At 44.2% G+C, this 24,699-nt stretch overlaps 1 protein-coding gene across 1 annotated transcript in view; it reads right to left on the reverse strand.

Moving 5' to 3' along the window:
• The window catches only part of PDE3B (phosphodiesterase 3B), a 249,828-nt gene that overhangs the window by 29,895 nt on the left and 195,234 nt on the right, over positions 1-24,699 (reverse strand). Inside the window, exons 8-10 of the mRNA XM_007057098.4 lie at positions 22,120-22,271; positions 21,017-21,154; positions 19,124-19,235 (exon numbers count right to left, since the gene is read on the reverse strand). Coding sequence (XP_007057160.3) covers positions 19,124-19,235; positions 21,017-21,154; positions 22,120-22,271 — 402 coding nt within the window. The remainder of the gene's footprint in view (positions 1-19,123; positions 19,236-21,016; positions 21,155-22,119; positions 22,272-24,699) is intronic.

A 24,699-nucleotide genomic window follows, 5' to 3' on the forward strand; every position in this document is an offset into this window, starting at 1 on the left:
GCCTAAACCCTCTTTAGTTTCTTCCTACCAGAAAGGGAAGGAAGGTGGGTCGTGGAATGGACATGTGCAGCACATCTCGAAGAACAACAGTTTCGAAAGATAGGTAACTGTTTTTTCTTTTTCAAGTGATTGCTCATGTCTATTCCATTGTAGGAGACTTACAGGCAGTTCGAGCTGGAGGTGGTGTTTAGACTCTACTTGAATAGGGATTGTACGACTACCCATCAAAATCAGCCATCATCTCTAGACAGATGAGCAATGGTATAGCAGGAAGTAAATACGTGGCTCAAAAACCATGTTGCCACCTTACAAATGTCCAGGATGGATACACAAGCCAGAGAGGCCACAGAAACTGCATGTGATCTAATTGAGGGAGCCACCACTTTAGTTGGAGGTTCCATATCAGCCAAACAGTAGCATAAATGAATATAGCCGGAAATCCAGGAGGATATTCGCTGACTGGCCCTTTACTCTTTCTGAAATCACGACAAATAACAGTGAGGATGACCTGAACGGCCTAGTCCAATCCAGATAAAAAAACCCCCAAATTACTTCTAACATCTAGAGAATGGAGTGTCTCTTCCCACCTACTTGAATGAGGCTTTGGAAAGAAGGTTGGTAAGTAAATGTTTTGATTAATGTGAAAATCGGAAACTACCTTAGTCAGGAACTTTGGATGAGGTTGAAGGAAAACCTTGTCCTTGAAGAATGCTGTATAAGGAGGATCCAACGCTAAGGGCATGGCTACACTTGCAGATGTAGAGCACTTCTGAGTTAAACCAGACTTTGGAGAGTGCAGTAGGGAAAGCGCTGCAGTCTGTCCACACTGACAGCTGCAAGCACACTGGCGTGGCCACTTTGTGGCACCTGCCGTGGCATTGGGAGCAGTGCATTATGGGCAGCTATCCCACAGAGCACCTCTTCCCATTCTGGCACTGTGGCTTGTGGGAAGAGGGTGGGGGGGTGCGGGGCATTCTGGATCCTGTCCCAACGCCTCGTGATGCATCGGTTTGCATCCCAGCAATCCCTGTGCTTCCATCCACATTTGGCGCCATCTTTCAACTTTTTTGTACTGCGCGCTCTGTCTTCCCTTTTGGTCTGCGGGAATGGAGCACGAACTGCTGAGGAATATGCTGACGACTCTCGCCAGCACGTCACATTTGACAGTCGACTTACTCCTTAAGATCCAAACGGACAGTGAGGACTCCGACGATGATATCGACTCACATAACGCATATGTCATAAAAATAAAGGGAAGGGTAACCACCTTTAAATCCCTCCTGGCCAGAGGAAATACCCTTTCACCTGTAAAGGGTTAAAAAGCTAAGATAACCTCGCTGGCACCTGACCAAAATGACCAATGAGGAGAAAACATACTTTCAAAGCTGGAGGGGGGGAGGGGAAACAAAGGGTTCTCTCTGTCTGTGTGTTGCTTTTGCCGGGACCAGAGCAGGAATGCAGGTCAGAACTCCTGTAAAGAGTTAATAAGCAATCTAGTTAGATATGCATTAGATTCTGTTTTGTTTAAATCGTTGATAAAATAAGTTGTGCTGAATGGAATGTATATTCCTGTTTTTGTGTCTTTTTGTAACTTAAGGTTTTGCCTAGAGCGATTCCCTATGTTTTGAATCTGATTATCACGTAAGGTATTTACCATCCTGATTTTACAGAGGTGATTCTTTTACTTTTTCTTTAATTAAAATTCTTCTTTTAAGAACCTGATTGCTTTTTCATTGTTCTTAAGATCCAAGGGTTTGGGTCTGTGTTCACCTATGCAAATTGGTGAGGATTTTTATCAAGCCTTCCCCAGGAAAGGGGGTGTAGGGCTTGGGGAGATTTTGCGGGGGAAAGACGTTTCCAAGTGGGCTCTTTCCCTGTTATTTTTGTTAGACGCTTGGTGGTGGCAGCAATAAGGTCCAGGGACAAAAAGGTAAAATAGTTTGTACCTGGGGGAAGTTTTAACTTAAGCTGGTAAAAATAAGCTTAGGGGGGTTTTCATGCAGGTCCCCATATCTGTACCCTAGAGTTCAGAGTGGGGAAGGAACCTTGACAGCATACGACATGAGATTTGCTTGTGGCATTCACGGACATGCTCACCACCGCGGAACGCCGCTTTTGGACTCAGGAAACAAGCACTGAGTGGTGGGATCACATCGTCATGCAAGTCAGGGATGACGAGCAGTGGCTGAAGAACTTTTGGATAAGAAAAGCCACTTTCATGGGACTGTGTGATGAGCTCGCCCCAACCCTGCAGTGCAAGGACACGAGATTGAGAGCTGCCCTGACAGTGGAGAAGTGGGTGGCTATTGCAATCTGGAAGCTGGCAACTCCAGACAGCTACCGATTGGTCACTAACCAGTTTGGAGTAGGAAAGTCGACCGTTGGAATCATGTTGATGCAAGTTTGGAAGGCCATTAATCCCTTCCTGCTCAGAAGAACCATGACTCTGGGTAATGTGCATGACATTGTGGCTGGCTTTGCACAAATGAGTTTCCCAAACTGTGGAGGGGCAATAGATGGGATGCATACTCCAATTCTGGCACCAGCCTACCTAGGCTCCGAGTATGTTAATCAGAAGGGGTATTTCTCTATGGCTCTCCAGGTGCTTGTGGATCACTGTGGGCGTTTCATTGACATTAACGCAGGCTGGCCCGGAAAGGTGCATGACGCACGCATCTTTTGGAACACTGGCCTGTTCAGGAAGCTGCAAGCCGGGACTTTTTCCCCAGACCAGAAGATCACCATAGGGGAAGTCGAAATGCCCATTGTGATCCTTGGAGACCCCACTTACACTTTAATGCTGTGGCTCATGAAACCCTACACAGGAAGCCTTGACAGCAGCAAGAAGAGGTTCAACAACAGGCTGAGCCGGTGCAGAATGACTGTGGAGTGTGCTTTTGGCTGTTTAAAGGGCCACTGGCGCTCTCTGTATGGGAAGCTGGACCTGGCCGATGACAACATCCCCGCAGTTATATCCGCCTGCTGTACCCTCCATAACATTTGTGAAGGGAAGGGTGAAAGATTCACTCAGGCATGGAACTTGGAGGTTCAACACCTGAAGGCTGAATTTGAACAGCCAGAGAGCAGGGCTATTAGAGAGGCCCAGCGCGGGGCTGCAAGGATTAGGGATGCTTTGAGGGAGCAATTTGAGGCTGAAAGCCACCAGTAATGTTTGGTGCCCTGCACGGGAGTGAAGTGCAGTGGTTCCAATGTTAGTCGGAATCTGTGTTTGCTACACTGACTTGCAGTGCCTGTTGCTTTCCTGGGCTAAGGTATCTTTTACTTTATGCAATAATAAAGAATGTTTTCAAAGCCAAAATATCCATTTATTGAAAAGAAAATTCATTTATTGAAAAGAAACAGAACTGCTTGGGAAACAGAAAGGGTAAGGGCGTGGTGTGGTGTGGGTGGTACAATCACAGATTTGCATATGTCCTGTTATCATACTCAGCCTTCCTGTCTGAAGTGCTGTGCAATGAGTGCTGCACTTCAGGATGGCTATAATGCATGGTGATAGGGGTTGAGTGCAACGGGTAAGGGTCGTAGTTTTCAGGACTGGGTGGTGAAGCTACAGGTGTTGGAGGCAGCTGGTGGCGATAAGAACCTGGATGTTGGGAAAAGTGACATGGTGGCACAAGGGCAAGAGTTTTGGGACAAGGGCTGCAGTGGGTGGGTGGGGGGGTGGGTGGGCGTGATAGTGCTCTGCCTGCATGGCTACAAGCACCTGGATCCAATCCGCTTGACACTCCATGATGCTTATCAGCTAATCCTTGCTTTGCTGCCAGAGCTCCACGCTTTTGTGCCGGCGCTCCTCATTCTGCTGATGGATCCTCCTTTCACTCTCCCTCCACTCTTGCGCTTTTAGATTCTCATTAAGGGACTGCTGCATTACTTCATGCAGCATGTCTTCTTTGCTTCTACATGGCCTCTTCCTAATTCTTTGGAGTCTTTCGGCCGGTGACAACATGGACGGCTGAGATCTCAAGGTTGCATCCGTAAAGGAAAAATGCAACACTTAACAGAGGCAGCATTGTTCACACCAGACAACGCAATGATTTCTCCATACTTAAGGGCAAGCACGGTCTACACAATAGCATAATTTGCCCATTCCAAAGCGAGCGCACATAACCCATGGGAGCCCCAAAATGGTGAGTAAGCACAGGGTCAAGGGGAACTGATTGTTTCATGGCCGTACTGTCCTCTGGGTTTCTGTGCCTTGGGGAGAGCCAACAGCTGCAGGGGGCCCCCATACTGAACACCGTCCCCACATTTTTCACAGGAGTTCGACTTGGAAGATATCTCGCTGCTGAGGGTGACCTGGGAAGCAAGGGAGGGTCTTCTACTACAATGCAGCTTCCGCCTTGGCCTATATACAGCTTGCCTGTGTGCAGCAATGGTCCCCCCGCCCCTCATGGCACAGTGGCATGGACATGTTAGCCTGACTGGGTCAGGAACCACAGTGGCTCTCCCAAGAAACCTGCGCAAGCGCACTGCCCAACTTCTGGATGAGACCTTTGAAGAGATCTCTGAGGCGGATTACCGCGATTTGACAGAGCACATCAGTGCCCTATTCCGCATCTAGGCATGCATGCAGCTCTAACCCTCCTCACCCCAAGAGCCTGTACCAAATAACTTCCTTCCCAAAATAAAAGCCACTTACCAGGCACCTCCTCTGGTGTTCGTCCTTCACCAAACACCGGCTGCCGCAACTAGCAACCTTCCTCCTGGCTTGAGAACAGCTTCTGGTTGCATGCATCATGGGGTTCTGGGGTGTCTTCCTCCTCCTCAGCACCCTTGCTTCTGCTTTTCTCCTTCTCCTCCTGCTTATTGAACTGGGCTCTGAAGTGTCCATGGAGGTGGGGTCGCCCCAAAGTATCGCATCCAGCTCTTTGTAGAAATGGCAGGTTGCGGGGCACAACTGGAGCGGCCGTTTGCCTCGCGGGCTTTGCGGTAGGTATTCCGCAGCTTCTTTGCTTTAATCCTGCATTGCACTGCATCCCGGTCATGGCCCCTTTCCATCATGTCCCTTGATATCTGCCCGAAGGTATTGTAATTCCTGCAGCTGGAGCATAACTAGGCCTGGACAGCTTCCTCCCCCCAAACACTGATGAGGTCCAGCACCTTGCCATTGCTCCATACTGGGGATTGCCTGGCTTGTGGAGGCATGGTCACCTGGAAAGATTTGCTGGGAGCACTCCATGCGTGGCTGAGCAAACAGGAAGGGCATTTTCAAAATTCCCAGAGAATTTAAAGGGCGGGTCTGATGGTTGGTCACCTGAGGGCAGGGCAGTAGAGTTCAAAGTGATGACCAGAGTGGATAGAACAGGGATTGTGGGACACTTCTGGAGGCTGATCAGAGCGAATTAACAGACCAGGGCATCCACATGGGGGCGCATCAAATGTTATTCCACTTACTGAGGTGGATTACCAGGAGCGCTCTAGCTGCTGAGTCTGGGCGCTCTGCGTGCTGTGACAGGGTCAGGCCAGATGTCTACAGGAGAGTAACAGAAGGCAGATATATTAGCCCCAGGTTAAGTAGGTCCCTTTTCCCTGGGTAAGGTAACACGGAAGGTTCCAGAACAATCAGGAACCTTCTGGAGACAATTAAGACAGATGGGCTGATTAGAACACCTGCAGCCAATCAAGAAGCTGCTAGAATCAATTAAGGCAGGCTAATCAGGGCATCTGGGTTTAAAAAGGAGCTCACTTCAGTTTGTGGTGCGTGTGATGAGCTGGGAGCAAGACGTACTCGGAGCTGAGAGTGAGAACGGGTACTGTTGGAGGACTGAGGAGTACAAGCATTATCAGACACCAGGAGGAAGGTCCTATGGTGAGAATAAAGAAGGTATTGGGAGGAGGCCATGGGGAAGTAGCCCAGGGAGTTGTAGCTGTCACACAGCTGTTCCAGGAGGCACTCTAGACAGCTGCATTCCACAGGGCCCTGGGCTGGAACCCGGATTAGAGGGCGAGCCCGGGTTCCCCCCAAACCTCCCAACTCCTGGTCAGACACAGGAGGAGTTGACCTGGACTATGGGTTCATAAAAACGGCCAAACTGAGGGCTGCCGTAAGCTCCAAGGCGAGCAAATCCATCAATAAGCGCAAGACCCACCAAGGTAGAGAAGGAACTTTGTCACAGTGCCTTGCCAGTGAGTTAGGGCACCCGGGGCTACTTTAATGCGTTCTAACTCGCAACTGTAGCCATGCCCTAGGGCTCGCAATTTTCTTACCCTCCTGGCTGAGGTAATAGTGACCAAGAATGCCACTTTCATAGGTAGGTGTAATAGGGAATATGTTGCTAGTGGTTCAAAGGGGGGAAACTATCAACTCTGTTTGAACTAAATTCAAGTTCCATTGTGGAATCAGGCTGTTGATCTGTGGGTATAACCTGTCCAAACCCTTTAGAAATCTGATGGATTAAAAAGATTGAAAAGACTGATCAGTTATAACATTGGACAGTGGAAAGCTGAGATAGCTGCCAGATGGACTCTGATGGAACTACGGGCTAGTCCTTGTTTCAGGAGCAGGAGATAGTCCAGGATATGGGGAATTGAAGCTTGGGCTGTGTGGACACTTATTTGCATAGACCAAATGGAGAATCTCTTCCATTTTGCAAGATAAGTAGAACAAGTTGAAGACTTCCTACTGTTTAGGAGAATTTCTTCTACTCCTTTAGTGCAATTTCATTCTGAGGATGTCAACCATGAAGCATCCATGCTGTCAGGTGGAGGGCCAGGAAGTTGGGATCGAGGAGGTGGCCTTTGTTCTAGGAGATCATGTCTGCATCTCTCAGAAGCAACAGAGGAGAGTGGACCAATAGAGTTGAAAACCAATGTTAATGAGGCCACACTGGGGCTATTAGTATAATGTGAGCACAGTCTTGCTTGACTTTGGACAAGACCTTGGCAAGAGCAGACCTGGAAGAAAGGCATACAGCATGCCTTTTTTAACCAGGTCAAAAGGAAAGCATCTGTCAGAGACCACAGGCCGTGACACGCCTGGGAACAAAAGAGATGATTTTTTTTTCTTTTGTTGCAAACAGGTCCACTTGGAGAGTTCCCCACCACTGGAAAATGGCCTTGAACACATCTGGACAAAGGGTCCACTTGTGGTGACCTGCAAACAATCTGGTCAGGTGGTCTGCCAGAGTGTTTTGGACCTTTGGAAGGTAAGCCACTTTCAGGTTGATGGATATAAACTGGCCAGCAACAAGTTTAGGCTTGAAATTAGACAAAGGTTTCTAATCATTAGAGGAGTGAAGTTCTCGAATAGCCTTCCAAGGAGAGCAGTGGGGGGCAAAAAAAACCTAACCGGCTTTAAGACTGAGCTGGATAAGTTTATGGAGCAGATGGTATGATGAGACTGTCTACAATGGCATGTAGCTGATCTGCGACAGATAGCAGCAAATATCTGGTGATCGGATAGCAGGAAATGGGTGGTGAGGGGACACCAGATGGGGAGGGCTCGGAGATACTACAGAGAATTCTTTCTCAGGTGTCTGGCTGGTGGGTCTTGCCCACATACTCAGAGTCTAACTGACTGCTATATTTGGGGTTGGGAAAGGATTTTTCGCTGGGTCAACCTGGCAGAGACACTGGGGGTTTTTCACCTTCCTCTGCTGCATGGGGCATGGGTCACTTGCAGGTTTAAACTAGTGTAAATGGTGGATTCTCTTTACTTCTGAGGGAATTATGCACCAAAAAATTTAAAGTTCTGCACACAACCTTTTTAAAATTCTGCAAAATTCTGCAAATTTTATTTGTCAATAAATAAGTGGGGAGGCCCCAGCGTGGCAGTGGAGAGCACAGGCCACTGGCTGCATGGAGGTGGGAGATCACCATGCAGCCCACCCCTACCCCCGGGACACAGAATCGGCTGTGAGGCTGCACCCAATCCTGACACTGCAAGGGCCGGGCCTGCCTCAGAAACACCCCTGGGCCCTACCCCTCTGCACCAAGCTCATTAGGTGTGGGCAGGCAGGCTCTGTCCAACAGGTTCCAAGTGTGGAGGGACATAGTGTGGGGGGATCCAGGTGTGGTGTGAGAGGGTTCTGTGTGGGAAAATCTGGGTTTGGGCGTCTCAGTGGGGGGTCTGGCTGCGGGGAGGATCTGGATGCACAGGGGCTTGTTGGGTGGTTCCAGGTGCAGGGACAACGGGATTCTAAAGGGGGGAGAAGGTTGTTGCAGCTCAGCAGAGAGGACCTGGATGTGGGGGGATGGGCTCAGCGGGGGGGTCTGGGTGTGAGGGACTCAGCTTGGGGAATGGACTTGGTGTGTTGGGAGTCTGGATGGAGCTGGTTGCGGGTCAGTATGGTGGGGATCTTGATGCGAGGGCTCACTGGGGTGGTCCAGGTGCAGGGGATTGGGGCTCATCAGGGTGGGGGGCGATCCAGGTGCAGTGGTGGAGGTCCAGGTGCAGGGTGGGGTGGGGCTTGGTGAGGGGGTCTGGTGAAGAGGGGCTCTGGATGCAGAGGGTGGGACTCAGCGGCGGGCTCCGGATGCAGGCAATGGGGTTCAGGTGCAGGGTACTCAGTCAGAGGGGTGTCTGGGTGCAGGGAGGGTGAGATTCAATGGCAGGGGGAATCTGGGTATGGGGGTGTCCAGAGGTATGGGGGTTGGATGGGCAAGGGAGCAGCTCCCAGTACAGTGACCCTTTCCCCCACAGCTGAGGAGCGATAGCAAGCAGGAGTGGAGCATCCTGCAGCCAGGGCAGTTTTCTGGGAGTGGGTCTGACTCGGCTCCAGCTGTTCCTTGCAGCGGAACAGGAAGTCGCATGCTCCCCTGACCCCAGCCCAGCTGGGACTAGCAGCTGAACCCGGTGCAGGGTAGGAGCCAATGGCCAGGGTGTCCCCAGCCCTGCCCTTCCCCGGAAGTGATTTACCTCTCCATCAGATGCTCTAGGCACCTGAAACAATGCGCCCACGCTTCTGGGGAGGGGCACATGACCCATCAGAAAGTCACTTTTCTGCAGGGAAGCAGAGAAATCTGCAGGGGACAGGAATTCTATGCACACGCAGTGGCACACAATTCCCCCAGGAGTATAACTTGAAGTCTTTAAATCATGATTTGAAGACTTCAGTAACTCAGCTAGAGGTTAGGGGTCTATTACAGGAGTGGGTGGCTGAGGTTCTGTGGCCTGCAATGTGCAGGAGATCAGAAAATGATCATGATAGTCATTTCTGATCTTAAAGTCTATGAGTCTATGACCTGGCTATGCAGAAGTTCCAAAGCAAGATCGCCTCTAGGCATAACTTTGTCAACTGGGCTCCCCACTGTTTGCTTACATAAAACATGGCTGCTGTGTTATCTGGGAGCACTAACAAATTCCACCCGGTGATATGCAGGAGGAATGCCATGCACGCCAAACAGATGGCCTGCAACTTCCTGATATTTATATGTGGATTTAGACCTTGTGAAGACCAAAGCCCCTGAGTCTGAAGGGGGCCTAAGTGAGCTCCCGGATCCAATGCATTTGTGACTAAGGTGAATGTCTGTTAAGGAGGAGCAAACAGGACTCCTCCGCAAACAATTAATAGGTCTATCCACCGGTCCGGGGAGGACAAGACTCAACTAGGCACCTGAACCTGCTGTCCATACGATCGTGTGCTGGAGAATACAATGAGGTGAGCCAACGCTGTAGCTCTCTGAAGTGCATTCTGGCATGCTGAACCACATAAGTGCACACCACCATGTGCCCTAGATGTCTGAGGCAATACTGAATTGTAATCAAAGGATGTGTCTTTAGATCTAGTGCAATGAGCTGCATCACTTGCAACCTCTGCTGTGGCAAGAATGCCATGGCCTGTACAGAGTCCAGGACTGCCCCAATTAATTCTGTTTTTTGAACTGGAGTCAGGATAGATTTCTTTGTATTGATTAAAGACCTTGCATGTGAAAGATTGACTGGATAGCAGCTATTCTGGAGAGTACTTGGTACCTGCATGGGCCTCTCACTAGCCAGTCATCTAGGTAAGGGAACACATGGATTACTGACCTTCCCAGGAACGCTGCCACTATTGACATGCATTTTGTGAACATGCAAGGTGCTGCTGACAGGCCAAAAGGCAGAACTGGTAGTGGGAATATAATTCTGAGGAACTTTCTGTGGCTTTGATGAATTGACATATGAAAGTAAGTGTCCCTTAAATTGAGAGCACTGTACCAGTCCCTGGTCCCTGAGGAGGGGATAACAGAAACCAGAGTAGCCATCCGGAATTTCGTTTTCTTCAGAAACTTATTCAGTTTCCTTAGGTCTAAAATAGGCCTGAGCCCCTCCCCCCTTTGCCTTTGGGATTAGAAAATATCAGGAATAGAATCCCATTCCTTGGGAAGACATGAGAACTTCCTCTATGATTCCCATGAGGAGTACAAACTGGACCTTCTGTAGTAGCAGGTTCTCATGAAAGTGGTCCCTGAAGAAGGATGTGGAATAGGGATAGAAATAAATTGAAGGGTGTATATCAGATCCACCATGCTTAGGACCCACTGATTGGTGGTAATACAAGACCAAGCACTTAGGAAGTGGGATTGGCAGTTGGCAAAATAGGGCAAGGGAAAGATGGTACTCTGGAAAGTGGTAGGCTGCTCTCGACCAACAGGACAAAATGTTTGCTTTGAAGATCTGATTTGCCTAGAACCAGCAGCTGTAGAGGAGAAGGGAGGTGGAGGACGTCTCTTATAACGTCTATCCATCTTTCTTGACAGGTCCTGTCTCCGAGCTATTGAGAGGGTGGAAGCACTGGGACTGCTGCGGATGGAATGGTTTTCTCTTCATTGCTGGTGTATAAATTCCCAGTGACTTAAGTGTCACCCTTGAATACTTAAGGCTATGAAGTCTCTCGTCCATCTTTTCAGAGAAGGGTGAGGGACCTTAGAATGGGAGGTCTGGTATAGTTTGCTTCACATCTGGTGCCAAGACATGGCGACTGCAGCCAAGATGAATGCCACAGATGCCATAGCTCAAACCACAGAGTCCGCCACATCTGGGCTCGCTTGTAAAGCTGGTTTGACAACTAATTTGCCCTCATCTACCAGAGCAGTGAACTCCTGCTTAGTGTCATCCAGAAGTTTGTCTTTAAACTTCAAGACGTTATCCCACGGGCTAAAATCATATGAACCCAGAAAAGCCTGCTTGTTTGCAATTCTCAGTTCTAAACCTGTGGAATAAATCTTCCTAAGAGATCCAGCTGTTTCTTTGCCTTTCAGGGTTGAGGCCTGATGTCCCTGTCTCTCCTTTATGTTTGCAGCGGATATTACCAGGGAACCAGGATGTAGGTGGTGGTAAAAATGTTAATATCCCTGGAAAGGGACATATCATCTCCTGTCCACCCTTTTAGCAGTGGGAAGAAGGGAGGATGGAGTCCTGCCATAAACTCTTAATGGGCTCTAGGATAGCTTCACTAATAGGGAGAACTAACCTAGAGGGACCTGTAGAGGTTAAAATGTCCACCAATCTGAGAGCCTTTTTCTGCACCTCCTTCAGATGCATCCACCCTTTTTCGCAAGTCTTGACAGGCCTTGAAGTCATCTGACAGGCCGAGGTAGACTCTGCAACTACCACCACATCCAGAAACAAAGATGAAGAGGCTAATACCTGTTGAGGAGGTCCTTAGTCCAACTTCTGCATAGGAGAGTCCCGAGTAAGCAACTTCCCTGGCATGGTACCAGTCCTGGTACCGGAAGAGTGGGAGTGGTGACCCTGGTGCATATGTTCCTGGTGCTTACTTGATGTGGGAGGGTGGGAAGGGAGCGGGGATGTCACAGAGCATGGGGGGAAGCCCCGAGGGCTCCAAAAGGCCACTGATACTGAGGCAAGACCTACCTATATGTTGGCCATTGGTCATTAGGTTGAGATCTGAACCATGGAGGGTAGGCACCTCACTAGGGCTGCTGAGGTTGCTCGGGTCTGGAAGCATAGGAACAGACCTCAGAGTATGATAAGGAAGAAGAGTCCACTTCCTCTGGCCATAAAGGGAACTGACTCCCTTGGTACTGGAGAGACCAGCTGTGAGGTTGGTGATGGAGGCACCAGCAAGATCATTGCCTGATTCCCCTTCTAAGGAAGCCACCGAGATGCACCAACAGCCACAGCCACCAGTGGCAAATGGTGCACTGGGGCTGGAACTGGCACCGTAGGATCTAACACATCCGATCCCGGTATCAGGCAGGAGTCTTGCACTGTGGGTAAAACCAATATCTAGAAGTTCAGTAGTTCAAATGTTGCCCCAAATGCCTCGGGTGTACAAGGCACTGTCAAAGCCTCCTGACCTTGCAGTACTGCTAGCTGTGCTGGTCCTGGGATAGGTTTCAATGGGCCCTTCCCAGGCTCCAGAGTCAACAATCACTCTTTTCACACAGACTGTATCTGGGGGTGCCTCTTCTTTGAGTGCCCATCAGTGCCTTGCCTCCACTTGGTGCCTGGCCTGAAGATTTCAAAGGCCCCAGTACTGAGTCCTTCAAGGACTTACTAAGTCTTTTCTTTGGTATCAGTGAGGAATGTTTGCCTATAGATTCAAAATGAATGACAGAGTACTTCTGGCAGACTCAGACATGCCCAGTACCTGTTCTCAGCAGGAAGGTTTCATTGGAGGGTGAAACACAGACTCCAAGGGTAAGTACATGAACCTGACAGCCCTGTCCTTTATCGAATGAGGTCTGAACCCTCTACAAATGTGACATTTGTAACCAACATACACTTACCCCAGCCATTTAAGGCAGCTGGGAAGAGGATCACTCACCGGCATAGGTTTGCCACAGTAGTGACAGGCCTTGAAGCTGGCAGAACATGGCATGAGTCCGATACCAGACCCAGTACCCAAATGAGTACTGGAGACTGAGCTTCACTAAGAAGTAAGCTAAACTTACTCTAGTCACTAATTGTGTACCAAATACAATACTCTAGACTAAACTAACACAACAAATACTATATATATATATACACACACACACACACACACAAGAAGGGAAGGAAGACTTGCAAATGCAAATATCACAGATCCAACAACCATCACCCAGATAGGAAGGAACTGAGAGGCGTTGGGAGGGCAGCATGGCCCTTTATACCTGTGTGCACTGGTGCAAGGCACCAGAGGGCACTCATGCTGCCCTGATGGGTACTGCTGATGGAAAAATCTTCAACAATTGTGCACAAGACGTGCATGTACTGACAGTGGAAAGGACATGTGCAATCATTCAAAAAAGAACAAATACTTTCACCTCAGAATTATCTTGTTTTTTTGTGTGTGTGTAGTTTATGGTTTTAAAATTACATTATTCTATTAAAAATGTCATCTCCTCTGTTGTGTGAAACACCCATACAACAGGAGAAATTGACTGACTATACATGGGGAACAGTTAAATTAACTATAAAACTGATGTGAACTGTGTTTTCTGTTTTAATTGCCCAGTGCTGGGACGAGAAATTTATTTATAAAGACAATAACAATACAAAAACAGTTACTCAATTACCTTTTTCTAAAATCAAATGATGCATTTATTATTGAGAGCTACCTATCTCAAACATATACACAAGTTCATTTGTTTCTGGGGATTGTGACTCTTTTCATCTTAACCTAATAAAAAGGATAACTATGGAAGAGAGATGTTTGCAGAATCAATATGCCACTGTTAGTTCATAATAATATGCTTAATTTCCTATTTATCAAGAGATAGAAGAAAATCCCTTCCCCCTCTCAACCTCCCGCAAAAGATTATTTACACTTTACCATAACCGTTGTTCTTCGAGATGTTCCATGCATGTGGATCCCATCAATGGTGTGCATATGCCCTTTGCACAGATGTACAGAAGTTTTATCAGCAGTGTCCACTAGGGGTTGCAGATGCAGTCTTCATGCCCTCATGCTCCATTTCAGAGGGCATAAAGGGCTGAGTAACCCTGCCCACCTCTCAGTTCTTTCTAACCACCCTTTGGCAGACAGTTGGAACAACATGGTGTCCTTCCTTAGTACAGTTTATGGTTAATTTTCATTTAATTGTATCCACTGTAATTAATATATAGTGTAGTAGTCCCTTCATAGCCTGTCAGCAAACAACAACAACAACAACATTTTTTTAGCAAGTTTTAGTTTTAGTTAGGCTTTTTGTGGTACCAAGTCTAGTCTTTATGCCTGAACCTTAAACACCTTGCTTTAAGCCATGCCTATCATGTAGAGTGGTAATTCCCCTCAAGGATGGACATGACGAATGTCTATATTATTTAGGGGAGAGTCACATCTAAGTGCACAATCTGTAGAGTATTTAAAAAGTGCACTCAAAAATCCAGGGAATCAAGATTAAAAAACTTTCTCACAGAGAAATCCATGAGAGCTGCATCAGATTCAGAGGTGATCTGAGGTCTGTGAAGCTGCAGACCAACAGTGCATTTTATTTATTCACTGACCCGCTGAAGATGCCACTGGTTGCTTTGCCAAAGAGCCAGACTTATAGTGCCTAACAAGAAGGGAGGTGATTTCTGGCTCCAAAGGCTCAAAGAGAACTCATTCATCTAATAAGAACCCTAAATCTCAGATTACAAAACCGCTAGAGCAGTCAGACACCATGGGTGCCTGTGGGAGTAAGGCGCATACTGCCAAACCATCTTCTTGGCAATAGTCCCTATCTCCAGTACCACACAAGAAATCTGAGGTACAGGTACCGAGGAACTCAAAGTGGCCACAAGCAAGAAAGAACCATGTGCAACTTCAGCTTTTTCGAGTGCCTGAGTTCATCAACACAGTCAAAAGGATTTTTCAGTACTGTTCTGCATAGTACTGCAGTCAAAGTGGCATTATATATTGTCACCAGCAAAACACCTGGCACTGATGTGAACAGAGTCTGACTCCTTGGCACCAGCTCAAAAGGCATCAAAGAGCATGGCGCTGATTCAAACAGTACCGAGGTACATGGTTATGGGCAAAAGGAAATCAGATATCCGCTACCTACACTCAGTACAGGGATCATCTGCTAGTGTCTCCTTTATAGACACAGCTGATACCAGAGTCTCCTTTACCGTACTTCTCTCCTACATTGGGCAAGTCAAAATGTCCACCATAGCATGAACACCGAATGCCTGTCATGAAGATTGCATTGAGACCTCACATTGAGGATCAGAGAAATCCTTCCACAGCTCAGCAAGTTATAGCACCTCCAGGTCCAGATAGCCTTTTAGAAGGTTCTTTTTCCTCCTCGTCATCACAGGCCTCCAGTACAGAATAGTCCCCAGAGCACCAACCATCTTCATCGGCTCCGTCGAGGGATAGTGAATGTAACAGAGGAGGTGCCCCTAGAACCACTGCATTTTGGGCTCTGCCACAAGTGCCATCTTTTGTTCTTTGGGTTCCATCATCTTGGTTTAATATGCTTTACCCATATGCTTTTCAACATTGGCCATGCTCGCCTCTTTGTCCTTAACACCAAGTCATCATTTGGCTTCACACACAAGACCAGCATTTAAATGACCTCAGAGGTCTGTCCCTTCTCCCACAGGGCAGGCTGTTTCCAAAGTTCAATAACCACTTTCTACAGAGGATGAAGGAGAAATGCAAACATTTCACCAGAGAAGTAGATCACATCATGGAATGGGCCCGTAAACTGAGAGAACCTGTTTCAATAAAGGAAAGAATACCCCACTGACCACAGACACCTAGTTGTCACCCACCATTCTGAAAGAAATCTTTTCTGAACCCCTCTTCAAGGCCTTCAGACAAACCCCCAACCTCGCCAACCTCATCATCAGAAGCAAGCTTCCGACAGACCAGGACACACCAACTCAAAGCAGCACCAGATCCTGCCAGAATAACAGATGCAAAATCTGCAGATATACCTCCACTGCTACAATGATAAATATCTCCCACAAACACCTACCAAGATTCATGGGTCCTACACATGCCTATCACAACATATGGAATACCATATGTAGTGCATCATATGTCCCAAAAACAACTCTGTGGGAGAAACCAGATAATCACTATGCTCTCGAATGAACTCACACAGAAAAATGATAAAAGACAAAAATACTGTATCACCGATGGCCAAACACTTTTCACAAAGTGATCACTCCATATCTGATTTTCCAATACTTGTCCTCAAAGGAAACGTACACAACATCTTCAAATGGCAAGGTTGGGGACTTAAATTCATAACACTCATAGACACTAAAAACCATGGATTTAACACGAAAACTGGTTTCGTGGCTCATTACAACTATCTGGAACACATGCACCTGCATGCTAACCCTTAATGGTCCATATCCAACCCCTTTTGCATAACAATCTAATCCTTATTGCCCATTCCATCTCAAGTGACCCCTTATAAAATTTATCTTGTATGCTTAACTATCTGTCCCAACTTGTATTTAGCTCAGACACTCTGATTTCTTTTCCCAGACCTAAAGAAAAAATTTGTGTAATTTGAAAGCTTGCACCTTCCACCAGAAGTTCATCCAATAAAGATACTATCTTTCCTACCTTGTCTCTCTCATACCCTGGGACCAACATGGCTACAACAACACAAGAAAATCCATCTATTAGGGGCTTCTCATCTTCCCTGGATGAAGTTGTTGTCTCCTCCATTCACATGACTGCAGATGATTTTAAAGCTTACCAGGAGCTTTTAAAGAGAATGGCAGAATGTCTTTGGAGTTGGTCCATTAGAAAACACACAAACTGTTTGATATTCTTCAACCAGTTGCATAAAACAGGATAGCTCACCTTATTAATGAAAGAATCTTTGAACCCACAAAGGACTTGTGGCTACTTTGGCATCTATCACAGTGACCTCAGAGAAGGCTGAACATAAATACTAAGTCCCCCACAAAAGGGATTTGAGTACTTCTGTATGTACCTGGCACCAAAATCCTTAGTAGATACTGTGGCTAATGAAAAAACCAAACAGATAACAAGGTCTACTTGAGAAGAAAAAGAACAAAAAAAAAAGATGTATTTGGCCAAAAGGTTATTCTTCTGCTTGTCTTTGGGTCAGAATTGCAAATTATAAAGCTAGGCTGGCAAGTATAATTATTTCTAGTGGTGCAGAACAGCGGATTTCATGGACAAACTACCATCAGATATCAAAGAGAAATTTAAATTAATTTGTTTAGAGGGACAACTAATTGCTAAGACCTCCTTTCTGGCAGGTTTGGACTCAGCTGACACAGGACCAAGACTGATGGTTACAGGTGTTACCATGAGGAGAGATTCAAGGTTATCTACTTTGGGTCCCCATAAGGAGGTGCAAAGAACACTGCAAGACTTACCATTTGATGGAAAAGAACTGTTTAATTGAAAAATGGATGACACATTGCACTCCTTGAAGGACTCTCGAACCACACTTAGATTTTTGGGACTATATACCTCCAATTTTAGAAGGAAGCATTACAAATGTCAGCTTTCTTCTACACAGAGATCTCAACCAGCTACCTCTTCTTATTTTTACACCTCTTATTATTATTTTTACCACCAGATCAGATGAAAAAGAGGTCAAGGTTCAAAAGAGAAAGCCATTTCCATTGTCCTCTACCCAGCCATTTCAATCTAAGAAACAAGAGTTTAATGCTTCAGTTGAGGATACTGCTCTAGACTCTGTGGATCGATACCTTTCCTACCTTCCTTTTGGTTCCCATCTCTTTTTCTTCAAGGAGGCTTGGGCTGCAATTACCTTAGACTGCTGGGTCTTGCAAGTGATCCAAGAGGGGTACACCCTCGAATTCTGTAAAATATCTCCCCACACCCACCCACCCATTCCCCTTTTCAGGGACTACTCGTATGGGAGTCCCATGCAGAAAGAAACAGAATCTCTACTATAGCTGGGCACAACAGAGCCAGTGCCTCTGGCTTCAAGGGAAAAGGATTTTATTTTCCTTATTCCGAAAAAGAAAGGGAGTTGGTGGCCTGTACCACAGCTCAGGTTTTTCAGTGTTTATATTGTCCATGCCAAATTTCACATGGCGGCTCCCGCATCTATCATACCTTCTTTAAGACTGTTTCAGTACCCTCAGCTTGCAGGATGCATACTTTCTGGTTGATACATCCATTGCCCTTGAAGTTTCTTTGCTTCGCGATATCAAATAATCATGATTAGTTGAGAGTGTTTCTGTTGGCCCTTCAACTACACTTGGAGTGTTCTCAAAATTGCAGTCAATGGTAGCAGCTTATCTTAGTTAAAAATTGTTATTATGGTGATTATTATTTTTGCCAACAGGGTATAGAGCAAACACTACACTATCAAATACAATTGCTAAAACTAAATCAAAAGTTTACAGTAACAACAAACTAATTATTCTAAGGAAGGATCCTGTTGTTTCAACTCTCTGCCAAAGAGTGGTTAGAAGGAACTGAACGGTGGGCAAGGTTGCTTTCCCTTTTCGCCTTAGGAGAGGAGGGGGAGGGCATGAAGGTGCATTTTCAACCCCTAGTGGACACTGCTGATAAAACTTCTGAATGCACACTGCCAGTGGGATCCACATGCACACAGATTCAAAGAACAACATGACTTTGAAGTAAATGGCATCTATAAACAGAAAGACCAGAAAACTTGTGCTAATATCTTTAAAACACATTAAATGACTGTTAATCAATTTTGAAATTCCAGCTGCTGTGACCACTTACTGATACCCCAGCCGTGACATGTATAAAGCACAGGAAAAAAAGTTTAATTGTCTTGAACAAATCACAGAATAGAGTAAAAGTTTAGATTGTATGGAGGAACTTTCCTTTTACCACAAAAGAATAGCAACGTTAATTAAGGGTTAGCATAATAAATAAGCATTTATATTCCTAACAGGACTGATCTAAACTCACTGAAGTCAATTAATAGGCTCCTACTGACTTCAAAAGACTTTGGATCAGGCTCAGTCTGAAAACTTCCTGAACTATTCATGCACATTTTACCAGATTATATTCAAACTAAATGTGAGCAGTCTCAATTTTGGACTCCACCAAATCTTTTGTTGTAGGCCTAATTTTTCATAAATTATGAGACAAGAGATTTATTAAAAACAATCCAATTATCGTACCTGTAACATTAAGATTAGACACTATCTGTAGTTTTATGGGTAAAATAATAAGTAAACATACTTACATGTTTTGTTATAAAGGAATAAATGTATATAGTGTAGTTGAACATTACTTACAGGGAATATCTCGGTAGCCCTTTTCTAGTGCACAAAAGTAATTCAAGAATTCTTGTGTTGGAATTTTGAAAATTTCAAACAAGCCAGTGTCTTGGAACAAGGTGTATGTCACCTAAACACATATTAAAATTAATTTTGGTTTTAAAAAGTGTCAAAGTTTAATCATTTTAGCTTCATTCAACTTTAAGGATATTCTGCTATATTTTTTATTTAAGTATACTGTTAAAATTGTTAAATTATTAAATTTAGTTGATACTTCATTAAAAATGAGTCATTGAGCACTGATGTGCTATTAATACAGTTTGCAGGAATTCTTTCCATCTAAACAGACAACTATCTTACCACTCTCTTGAAATCAAAAGGAAAAAAAATCTGCATATCTCTTTACTGAAATGACCCCAATGCACCTTCTTACTTTCTTTTCCTGTCTCTAATCTTTTATGCATGCTATGCTAGAAGAATTATGCTGTTTTCTATTACTGAGGAGCAGAGTTGCCAAACAGTCCCTATCCCAAAGCTTTAGAGTAATGGTGAGTAACCTGCGGCCCGCAGGCTGCAGGTTGCCCACCAATGCTTTAGACAATCTTTCAAGTATAGACTTGATTAAGAGATCTGTCAAAGTAGAATTCTCAGGCTTCCTAGGAGAAAATAGATAAAGGTTCCTCTTGCAGCCTTCCTTCCCCCTATAAACTGTTCACTGGAACTCTCTTTTAGGAATGCAGTACATATACATTTAAAGAATCACATTCAAGTGGTTCCAGCGTCCTCATCCTAACCCAAGAAGCTATGCAAGAAATTCCCCCTGAATTCTAGCTTCTCCAAGGGCACTCCTGTCTCTACAGGTAGGCTGATACCAACTTCCTTCATTAGGGAAACTGGGATGAAGGTAAATTAGAATAGTGAGGACATTTTTGAGGCATCAAAAGATCTGCACTGCCAATTTCAGTCTAAAAGGAAAATATCTAAGAAAGTTACGACTCTCTCAGAGGTTTAGAACAGAGTGACAGTGCCATTACTGTGGCGCTATTACATAGTTTATTATTATTATGCTAGGTGCTATACAAATGCACAGTATAGCACAAATCCCTATCTTAAAGAGCTTATCTTTGAAACAAATGCAAGGAAGATACAATAAATGGGTGTTACAAACAATAAGAGGGAAAAGGGGAAAGGGGAGAATAACTATGAGAAGATTACATGGTTCCACAGTTTAACCAATGCACAACTTGACAGTACTAAATCATCTGAAAGATTTTTTTTCTTTTATAAATACATCAATAAGAGAATAAATAAAATCTGCTATCAGCTATCCCCGACTGTCCTTCAGCCTAGCCATTAGGTGGCTGGCAGACTTCCTGTAAACTTCACAGTGGAAGTGGAGTCTTGAAGAAAGAGTAGTAGCCTTATGAATTAGGTCAGGGAGTGCATTCTATTTAAGAGGCAGCATGGAAGAAAGAATAGCGTTGTTTATGGGAGAAACAGAAAAGGCTACTAGAAAGATTGCCTCTCCCACCTCAGCTGTGACTTCCAATGACAACTACATTCCACCAAAAACCATGAAACAGTTGACAGGAGACGCTACATTCCACCAAAAAACATGAAACAGTTGACAGGAGACGTAGTCCTTTGTTGCAACCGGAGTTAAGACTACAGAACTCACTCCCATATAAAATAAGAATTATCAATACTCTCACAGTATTCAAAATAAAATGCAAAAAAACCCACTGTTTGATGTAAGTTTCCCACAAAATAAACAATTCTTACTATCTACATACATAGAAGGGTAGATGAGAAGAAAATAAAATTGCTACTTTTCAAGCTATTCTTAATTTATACACAGACTGGCAAAACTGCACCTCAGTTGTGGCTCATACACCAAAAACAGCAACAAACCTGGCTAAGGATCCTTCCAGATTTGTCTCCCATTTTTTGCAGTAGATCAAAAATTTGGAAATTCCAATTGTTCATCTTCTCCATTAATGATTCATGATCTTCTGTTATCATCAGTTCTAATGAAGGATCCTGTTCCATCTGTGTAAGAGAAAATGAACCATTTCCACAATGAGAATGAAAACCAATTTGTCACATTTGTATTTAAATAGACGTTAAAATGGAAAAGTATTGTTGAACTTTTTACATTCCACTGTGTTGCTGTAGTTATTCTGTCCACTTATTTTATCCCATCAACCCTTTTTGCCTTGAAATGGTGACACAATATCGTTGGTCTTTACACTTACTATACATGCTGATGAACTAAAAGCATGTAAAAATTGTAGCCATGAGAAAACCCTCAGCTCATAACACAATAGTTCAAGACTTCACATTGTATACTTTTGAGCATACTAAAAACAATTCATTTATTTTAATGGCCCAAGAGCTTCCATGCCTTGCCGGGCTTTGATGTAAAGACTGCCAACATTTCATTCTGGTCTTAAGACTTAAGTTATTGTACTTTTTTCTAAATCAATGCTGAAATAAAAAAAACCACACAAACATTTTGTATATAAGCTAACATAACCTGTGTCCTAACTTTTGTTTAAATATAGTTTGAACCAGCTGAAGTTGATAAAAAGTGGGGTTTCAACTGGAAAATGAGATTTAAAATAGAAAAGTTAGCAAACCTTACTAAGTATCACTGTACTATTCTGCTACTTTTTATTTCACAGTTTGATACCTGCACACACATATGCGATCAGTCACGTTTTCAGAATGAGTCTTTATAAAACAGCACACCAATTATGTTTACAAAGTAAATTAATCCAAGCATGCATTTTCACAGGACCCATATTCATGCTGGTTGCTAGTGCAATTTGTATACTTTGAAATTTTACTCCTAAACTTAACCACTATTTGGAATCCTGGATTCCAGTGATGCACTGTTTTCCAAAGGCTCTTATAATGTAAAGTAAGGACCTCCTTTAGAATATGATATTAAAACCCACAGAGAAATACATTAATATACAACATTGCGGGTATTACTGCAATTATATGCTTACATCAGATTGCTGGTTACACTGTGTTTGATCCATTTGCTGACTGTCACTTTCTATCAACTTTTTTCTGCAGTCTCTGCTTTCTTTTCTTTCATCTTTCCATCCCTCTGCATGGTGTACTGACTCTTCTGAAATACCAGTGGTTCCATCTTCACCTTAAATATAACAAGTGCACAATTACTATCAACAACTTATTCATAAATCAATTCAGGAATTAAGATTTTTAATTAATTGTTACTTGCTCCCGTCCTTGACCCACTAGAAGTTAGATTTATTGCCTTGTGACTTCTGCAAAGTCCACCTTTTCTTTTCTCTTCTCAAGCTATTAAGCAGAGAGTGCCCTGAAGATGGGGATGGTTACATTCATCAGCCTGTGTTTTAACTAAGAGGACGCTATGGATGCCTATAAGATGTATTTTATATATTCAAATAATTTTAATATTTTATATAAATATTCCCCCAAATAAATTTGTCATTTAAGCTCAAATTGTGTCCTTTACAATACAGCATTTATTATTTTACAATTCCACATTCATTAAAATCTCAAACCAACCTTTCCATCTCCTTCTATGCATTAGACACATTGCAAAAGAGGGGATGGAGAATCACTGTACTGTACCACAATGTGCTTATTGCATCTTCCTGTTTATTGGATGCACATTTGTTTATTAAATGCGAGTAAATAAGTTTGTAATACTCCAGCATCAAACTCCTTAACTGTTACATTTTATCATTGTAGATACTTATATGTCTCCTTTGGTGAAACATGAGTGGCTAATTGCTTCACTTTTTGCACTTCCTTTCTGACACATTTAAGAGTTTAAATAAATGTGACAATAAATACTCTACAGAGTTAGTGGAGAAGACTGGGAGATTATTTTAAAAAAGCAGTAATCTTAAAAGAATTAAAATATTACAAGCAGGTAATACTCTCTTCTCTAAAAGTAAATGAAAACAGATTACAGATTCAGATAAATGGTTCACTATTTAGCATGCTTTTGGGTGCTAGGTATTTTACTGTCAACAGAGAAAGATATGGTCCTGGTCTGAAAGAGTTCACAAATAATAGATTTTTTGTTTCATATGCAGTTCAAAAAAATTGGTTCAATCTGAAATAAAACCAAATATTCTGATTTTTGGGGGCAAATCTAAAAAGTCAGCAAAAAAAAATTGCTCTGGGGCCAGAGAGACAAAAAGCCATTCAGACTTTTCCCCCAGCTCAGGGAGCTGGAATGGCAGAGAGGTATGGTGCTCAGCCTCTCCAGGCTGGGTGCCTGGGGACAGGGGAAAGACTGAGTGACCAAAGCTCTTTTTGAAGTAGCATAGATGTATGTGCGCTGCATATTCCTATATTTCTCAGTTCACTTCTGAATCCAACTCAAGATACTGGTCCTAAAGAAATATGAAAGGATATCTTAGGGCTTGTCTTCACTAGCAGGATCAGTCGACCTAAGTTATGCTACTTCAGCGACGTGAATAACAACGTAGCTGGAGTCGATATAGCTTAGGTCGACTTACGCGGTGTCTTCACTGCACTGTGTTGACAGGAGACACTCTTTGGTCGACTTACCTTACTCTTCTCGGAGAGGTGGAGTACCAGAGTCAACTGGAGAGGGCTCTGCCGTCAATTTAGCGGGTCTTCACTAGACCTGCTAAATCAACACCCACTGCATCAGCTGCAGCAGCATCGATCTCCCTGGTAGTGAAGACAAGCCCTCAGATTGTCTCTCCATTCATGATCCATGAAGACAACTGAACTTATCAGAAACACAAATTATTGTGAAACATTTTATCACTAAGGCGAAGATGTATCAGAATGAGTTCTAGTCAAATTGATTTCAGAGTTCAGTTGTAAAACCCACCTTTTTTATAGTAGTCTACACAAAATAGAAATCGAGGAATGAATAATAGAAAGGGAAGGGGTGAAAGAAGAGGGCAACCAAACAGATTTCTCTTGATATAAACATCTAAACCAGTATGTCAAGAACAGAATGCACAAGTCCACTTCAAGTTTGAATTCACGCTATTCTTAAATTCTGTAGGCACTCAAGCAAAGGGAGTGGAAACCACTCTGAATTGGGGAAAGAGGTGGGAACGAATGAGTCGCCATTGGGAGTACAGCTGATATAGCTGGCTCCTATGAATCCCCTCCCTTAGCATCTCGTTCAGGGGTGAAGGGTGTAGTGGAGTAGGAAGGGGGAATGGACAGACAGTAATGTGATCTGGTATCCCCAACTGACGTTTGGTCCCTCGAGAAGTACGGTAGCTGGTTAAAGTCTGGTAGCAGAAAAAATTTAAAGTAGTCCATTTTCACAAAAATCAGGCCAGATCACTGGTACACTTTGGCTGCTTTGTGCCACTCCAGCAGTGCAAAGATGTAAATCTAGTTTAACTGGCCAATAATTCTTCATATGGCCTCGACAGGTTCTTCATAATGAAAATCAGTTGTTTGTTTTCGATCTTATTTTCATTCAAAGACTTAACAGGAGAGTTTCATAAGACAAAAATAACTTCCCTGATGGAGAGTGTGTGGAAAAAGCTACACTGTAGAATTTTAACCTATTATTCATAGAAATTGAATTA

The sequence above is a fragment of the Chelonia mydas genome, chromosome 6 (assembly GCF_015237465.2).
Source record: "Chelonia mydas isolate rCheMyd1 chromosome 6, rCheMyd1.pri.v2, whole genome shotgun sequence".
NCBI lineage: Eukaryota > Metazoa > Chordata > Testudines > Cheloniidae > Chelonia > Chelonia mydas.